We start from the raw sequence: 7208 nt of genomic DNA on the forward strand, positions 1-7208 counted from the left end.
CTGACGCCCAGGTTCAAGTAATTCTCCTGCCTCAGCCTCCAGAGTAGCTGGGATTACAGGGGCGTGCCACCATGCCGAGCTAATTTTTGTATTTTTAGTAGAGATGGGGTTTCATCATGTTGGCCAGGATAGTCTCAATCTCCTGACCTATTGATCCACCCACCTCGGACTTCCAAAGTGCTGGGATTACAGGCATGAGCCACCACACCCAGCCAAGTTGCTTAATATTTCTAAGTATCAGTTCACTCCCCTGTAAAGCTGGAGTAAAAATTGAGCCCGTATCACAAAACTGTTGTGAGAAGCAGGGGAAGTAATAAACATAGAACTCTTCACAGAGAGCCTGGTCCAATTTTGCTCATGAAATAATGGCTGTTATAATATATGAAAATATAGGTTAATATAATCCACCTTAGAAGGTAATTTTGAAGGTATAAAAAGACCACAGATATTGTCAAGTGCTATTCAGCAGAAGCTTTCTTAACTCACCACCATGTCACTCATTGCTGCAATTCACCTGCCAACTGATGCCAAGGAAATGCTGACCACTGAGCCAGTGGGCCATTTTCCAGCACCTCTGTACATTTCTCTTCTCACCAGTTTCTTGGCAAGAATCAGGTTTGTTCGCTTCCAAACCTATTTTGTCATTTGAACTTGTTATTGTAATTACATAATCAATGAAATATCATGAGAACAAATGAACTGTATGTGTAAAAAGAAAATCAAATTATGTCTGGAAAAAAATTATTGATAAAAGATGGCTAAAAAATATTGCATCAGGCCAGGCATAGTGACTCACGCCTATAATCCCAGCACTTTGGGAAGTCAAAACAAGAGGATCACTTGAGCCCAGAAGTTCAAGACCATCCTGGGCAATATAGCCCAATATAGCTAGACCTCATCTCTAAAAAAATAAAAAATAAAAAATTAGCTCTGCGAAGTGGCGCATGCCTTTAGTCCTAGCTCCTTGGGAGGCTGAGGCAGGACAATTGCTTGTGACCAGGAGTTTGGTCTGCAATGAACTATGATCACCCACTGCTTGCCAGCCTGGGCAACAGAGTGAGACCTTGTCTCAAAAAAATATATTACTGTCACCGGGCACGGTAGCTCATGCCTATAATCTCAGCACTTTGGGAAGACAAGGCAGGTGGATCATCTGAGGTCGGGAGGTCGAGACCAGTCTGACCAACATGGAGAAACCCCATCTCTACTAAAAATACAAAATTAGCCAGGCATGGTGGCACATGCTTGTAATCCCAGCTACCCAGGAGTCTGAGGCAGGAGAATTGCTTGAACCCAGGAGGCGGAGGTTGTGGTGAGCCTAGATTGCGCCATTGCACTCCAGCCTGGACAACAAGAGCGAAACTCCATCTCAAAACAAAACAAAACAAAAATCCATATATGTGTGTGTATGTATATATATACTATACAGATATCTATGTATCTAGATATATAGATATGTAGATATATAATATATATATTGCTGTCAAATTGTGTGTGGACCAGAAAGAAGTAAAATATTTGCAAGAAAAGTATAAAAATCCCAAATGCACTAAAATCAGGCGGCTTTGCATGCGTCTTTAAGTTTGTACCCACTGTAAAGAAACTGCAATTTGAGGTCAGCGAATTTTGCGGGTGGTTTATGCAAGATAATCCACGTTGGAACTTGAGTCAGCAGACCAACTCTGCAAACATAAGGCCCCGTATCAAACTGTTGGTGAGGGAATATACATTTTATGGTTTAAATTAAAATATTTATATGCATCTTTTGGCATTTAATGCCTTAGCTGAGTTTCCTATTAAACAAGTAATTACCACTCTGGTAATTGAATACTAGGGTTTCTCCTCTACAAATACAAGGGATTTTTCCTCAAATTATTACTCTGTGACCTCAGGTGATTTATTTAAACTTTCCCAACAATAGCTGTCTTGTCTGTGAAATGAGACTGAGCCCCTAACTCATAATGTGTGTGTGAGGCTTGAAGAAGACGATGTGTATTAAAGTGTTTGCTCAACATGAAGGCACCAATCAAATGTTAATAATTAATCATCATTTTTGGAACCTCCCACACTGAGATTCATTCAAATCACAAAGCAGAGAACTCACAAGGCTGGAAACACTTATGGCTCCCGCGGACTCGCCAAAGATGGTCACAGAGCTGGGGTCCCCACCGAAGAACTCGATGTTCTTCTGGACCCAGGACAGAGCAGCCACCTGGTCCTTGAAGGCCCAGTTCCCCGGAGCGTGCTGATCCCATGTGCTGAGGACAAGAGGCAGGGTGAGAATTCTCAGTCAGCCATGGTGTGTTTCCCACAGCCCTGGAAGTTCTCAGCAGAGGCTGTGGGCAGGAGTCAGTGGGGAGGGAACTGAGAGTCAGAGGCCTGGAGGAGCTGGGGAAACTGGGCTCAGTTCTCACACTTTGCTGGGATTTGGATTTCTTTGAGAATTTGATGAAAGCTATGCAACCGAGAAGAAATGCACATACAATATTGTAGGTGCAATTTCAAGTATTCATGGGCTCCTCAGAATCCATGAATCCCAATCCATGAATCTTTTGTTGCCCAGGCTGGTCTGGAATCCATGAATCCAATCCTGAGAGTTGGTCTGTACTAGAAAGCAAGGGCTTCCTGGGCACAGAATTTTCCATGAAACTAAATTAATAATAGTCATAATAACAATAACAGGCCAGGCACGGTGGCTCACGCCTGTAATCCCATCACTTTGGGAGGCCGAGGCGAGCGGATCACAAGGTCAGGAGATCGAGACCATCCTGGTTAATACGGTGAAACTCCATCTCTACTGAAAAAAAAACAAAAAAAAAAAGAAACCAAAAATATTAGCCAGGCGTGGTGGCTGGCGTCTACAGTCCCAGCTATTCAGGCGGCTGAGGCAGGAGAATGGCATGAACCCGGGAGGAGGAGCTTGCAGTGAGCTGAGATCATGCCACTGCACTCCAGCCTGGGAGACAGAGCGCCATCTCAAAACAAAATAACACAATAACAGCAGCTGCAGCAAGTACAGGACACTGTTCAAAGGACTTTAAGGCTAATAATCCTACAACCGTCACACCCATGAAGTAGGTGGTGCTGGTTTTTCTCCCTTTGCTTCTTTGGGTCTTCTCCACCCTTCTCTGCCCTGCCCCCGAAAAGCTGACCTCTAGGAATGGCATCACCCAGGCCTCAGCTGTGTGACATGAGGGTGGGCTAGAGAGAGACTGCGATGTTTATCCCACCACCCCATGCTCCATCTCTGATGGGAAGTGTTTGGGCAGAGGGTGCTTTTTTCCACAGTAGCAGCTCATGCCAACTCCCTTCCACTAAACCTGTAAGCCTGCTGTCAGGACACCAATGGATACATCAACTCTTTAATTCAGGCACAGAGAGGTTAAACTCCCTTGCCCAAGAGCTAGAAAGCTGCAGTTTTGGGATCCCATGCCCCAATCCTGCTGCCCCTGCCAATTGCATGTTTTCCAGGATGGAATTAATGGGAGAACAAATGAAACAAGTGGAAATGCCATAGAACCAAAGAAATGTCTAGACTGAAAGCATGCATGCAGTGCACACCATATATGCACATCATCCTGGGGCACATTCTACTCCCCTCCATTTTCCGGTTCCCCACACTGCTCCTTCCCCTGGTCCCCTCCACTGTCCATGACCACTGAGCTGGCTCTGACTCCACCTTCTCTCTCCCAGGACCCTGCATCTGGTCAAGAGTCAGGCCCCACCAATTTTACCTCCATTCTACTGTGGCTCCCACCCTGGTCCCCGTTTCTTCATCTCTGTTTATCCTGAGAAGCATTACACCTTAATGGTTACCATCTCAGCCTCGAGCACAGAATTCACAGTCTGGCCACTTATTATATGGGTGACCTTGGGCAAGTCACTTAACCTGCTTTGCCTCAATGGTTCTCACATCTAAAATGGGGATAATGATAGTGCCCACTCCACATGGCTGTGAAGAATGACAGTGCCAGGCAGACAATAAGCACGTCATACACTCACGTTATATACATGTTAGCTATTGCTTTTGTGTTTGAATGACACCATGGCATGCATCAAGACAGTGCCTCCCAGTGGGGCTCCCTATCTGCAGCTGGGTACCCCTGGCTCAGCCTCTACTCTGCTTCAGAGTGAGATTCCTGGTAAATTACTCTGAGAAAGGTAATCCTGGCCCCTCAGTCTGTGTTGGATAAAGCCCAAACTCCATGTACAGCCTGGCATTCAAGGTTCACTCGTTCTTAGGTCGCTCAGCATTGTCTCTGGCTACTGCATGCCTGCTCCTTGGGGATCTGGGGTGTCAATTATTTGGAGAGACTCACGTGAAGAAGCCAAATATTCCCAGCCGGTACTGGATGACCACAACCAGCAAGTCCTCATAGGCAGCCAGAGCGGACCCATCAAAGATGGAGGCTGAGCCAGTCTTGAAGGCACCCCCTGGGAACCACACCAAGACCTGAGGAGGGGAGAGGAGTGTCCAGTCAACCAAGAGGCACCACTTCCCCTCCACATGCAGGTGAGGCACACGTTCTTAACACCAAATAGAAATGTCCCACTTGCTAAGCAGGGTACGAGGTTTTGTCTTTTGATGAAGGCCCAGGGTTAAGCATGTGGGCTCTGGCACCTGAGTGCCTGGGTTTGACTCCCACTGCCACTGACTAAGTGTGTGACCTTGGGAAGATTACTTAGCCTAAAGCTCATTTTTCTCATTTGTAAAATGTGAAGAAGGAAAGTATCTCACTAACGAAGTTATCATGAGGTTTAAACAAAATTCTGCATCTAAAGCTCATAGAACAATGAGCAATAACACATTTCAAGTTTCAAGTGCTCAGAAATTGTTCACTAAATACCAGTGAGCCTGAGACCCACAGGAAGGTAGAAACCATTGTAAGCCATGTATAACAGCAAAAGCAGCTCAAGGTGTTTCAGAGAAAAGCTCTCAGAGAGAGGAGAGGAAGGGAGGGGAGGGAAGGGGAGAAAAAGAGAATGGAGGAGGTGAGGGGAGTGGAGGGGGAGGAAAAGAGGGGAGGAGAAGAAGAAAGAGGAGGAGGAAGGGAGAAGGAGAAGGAGGAAGGAGGAAGAGGAGGAGGAGAAAGGATGAAAAATGATGAAAGAAAGAAGAGAAAGAAGAAAGGTCAGGCTCAGTGGCTCATGCCTGTAATCCCAGCACTTTGGGAGGCTGATGTGGGCAGATTGCCTGAGCTCAGAAGTTTGAGAACACCCTGGGCAATATGGTGAAACCCTGTCTCTACTAAACCAAAAATTAGCCAGGCATGGCGGCAGGCACCTGTAATCCCAGCTACTCAGGAGGCTGAGGCACAAGAATCTCTTGAGCCTGGGTGGTGAAGGTTGCAGTGAGCCGAGTTTGCACAACTATACTTCAGCCTGGGAACAGAGCAAGACTCTGTCTGCGCCCCCACCTCCCCCAAAAAAAGAAAGAAAAAAAAAAACTGGGAAGAGTAAAATTGTATTGATTAGAAAATTGGGACCAGGAAATAGAAGACATTATTCAAGTGGCATTATTTCTATTTATATATTTAATAACAAATCCCTTCCATTCTCTTTCTTAAGGTCATATTAGAGATTACAGCTTTTGGGGCAGATAAAGAGAAGAAAGCCACAGAAGAAAGGGGAGGTGGACAAAGTGCTTTCTTTGGTGCCAGAATCTAGCGCCTACTGTGTGTACAACATGGAGCAAGTCATTTATGCCCTTCCTAGGCCTCATCTTCTCCATCTGTGGAATGGGTCCAAATTGTCCTTACCCAGTTAAATCAGATGATGTACTGTGCCTGGTACACAGCAAGCATTTAATAGACATTACTGTTATGATACAAGACAGCCAGCTTCCCCTGACAGAGGCATGGGGAAGAGAAGAGGATGCGAAGGTTTGGCTAAAACATGGAATATGCCTTTCCCCACTCACTGACATAGGGATATTTTATATTCTTAAATGAAACACTTAACATGATTACCTGACTGTCTTCATTATAAACAGAAAAGTTGGAGGATAAAATTATCCTTTTTGAAAAAAGAGAGCACACCCAAAATGGCCAAATAGGAACAGCTCCAGCCTCCAGCTCCCAGCGTGAGCGACACAGAAGACGGGTGATTTCTGCATTTTCAACTGAGGTACTGGGTTCGTCTCACTGGGGCATGTCGGACAGTCGGTACTGGTCAGTGGGTGCAGCCCAACCAGCAAGAGCTGAAGGAGGGCGAGGCATCACCTCTCCTGGGAAGTGCAAGGGGGAAGGGAATTCCTTTTCCTAGCCAAGGGAAACTGAGACACACAACACCTGGAAAACGGGGTAACTTCCACCCTAATACTGCACTTTACCAAGAGTCTTAGCAAATGGCACACCAGGAGATTATATCCCATGCCTGGCCCAGAGGGTCCCACGCCCACAGAGCTTCCCTCATTGCTAGCACAGCAGTCTAAGATCTAACTGCAAGGCAGCAACGAGGCTGGGGAAGGGGCGGCCGCCATTGCTGAGGCTTAAGTAGGTAAACAACGCCACAGGGAAGCTTGAACTGGGTGGAGCCCACCGCAGCTCAGGGAAGCCTGCCTGCCTCTGTAGACTCCACCTCTGAGGACAGGGCATAGTGAAACAAAAAGTAGCAGAAACCTCTGCAGATGTAAATGTCCCTGTCTGATGGCTTTGAAGAGAGCAGTGGTTCTCCCAGCATGAAGGTTTACATCTGAGAACGGACAGACTGCCTGCTCAAGTGAGTCCCCAAGCCCCTGAGTAGCCTAACTGGGAGACATCCCCCACTAGGTGCAGACTGACACCTCACACCTCACACAGCTGGGTACACCTCTGAGATGAAGATTCCAGAGCAAGAATCAGACAGCAACACTTGCTATTCAGCAATATTCTATCTTCTGCAGCCTCTGCTGCTGATACCCAGGCAAACAGGGTCTGGAGTGAACCTCAAACAAAATCCAACAGACCTGCGGCTGAGGGTCCTGACTGTTAGAAGGAGAACTAACAAACAGAAAGGACACCCACACCAAAATCCCATCAGTACATCACCACCATCAAAGACCAAAGGCAGATAATAACCACAAAGATGGGGAAAAAGCAGTGCAGAAAATCTGGAAATTCAAAAAATCAGAGCGCATCTCCCCCTCCAAAGGAACACAGCTCATTGCCAGCAACGGAACAAAGCTGGATGGAGAATGACTATGACGAGTTGAGAGAAGAAGGCTTCAG

The 7208-nt window shown here is 46.4% G+C and overlaps 1 protein-coding gene across 1 annotated transcript in view; it reads right to left on the reverse strand.

Moving 5' to 3' along the window:
• Nucleotides 1–2047: 2047 nt before the first annotated feature.
• CES5A (carboxylesterase 5A) overlaps nucleotides 2048–7208 on the reverse strand; it is a 95286-nt gene continuing 90125 nt past the window's right edge. The window contains exons 5-6 of the mRNA XM_017878961.1: nucleotides 4320–4453; nucleotides 2048–2258 (exon numbers count right to left, since the gene is read on the reverse strand). Coding sequence (XP_017734450.1) covers nucleotides 2048–2258; nucleotides 4320–4453 — 345 coding nt within the window. The remainder of the gene's footprint in view (nucleotides 2259–4319; nucleotides 4454–7208) is intronic.

This window comes from Rhinopithecus bieti, unplaced genomic scaffold (assembly GCF_001698545.2).
Source record: "Rhinopithecus bieti isolate Rb0 unplaced genomic scaffold, ASM169854v2 scaffold_11161, whole genome shotgun sequence".
Lineage (NCBI taxonomy): Eukaryota > Metazoa > Chordata > Mammalia > Primates > Cercopithecidae > Rhinopithecus > Rhinopithecus bieti.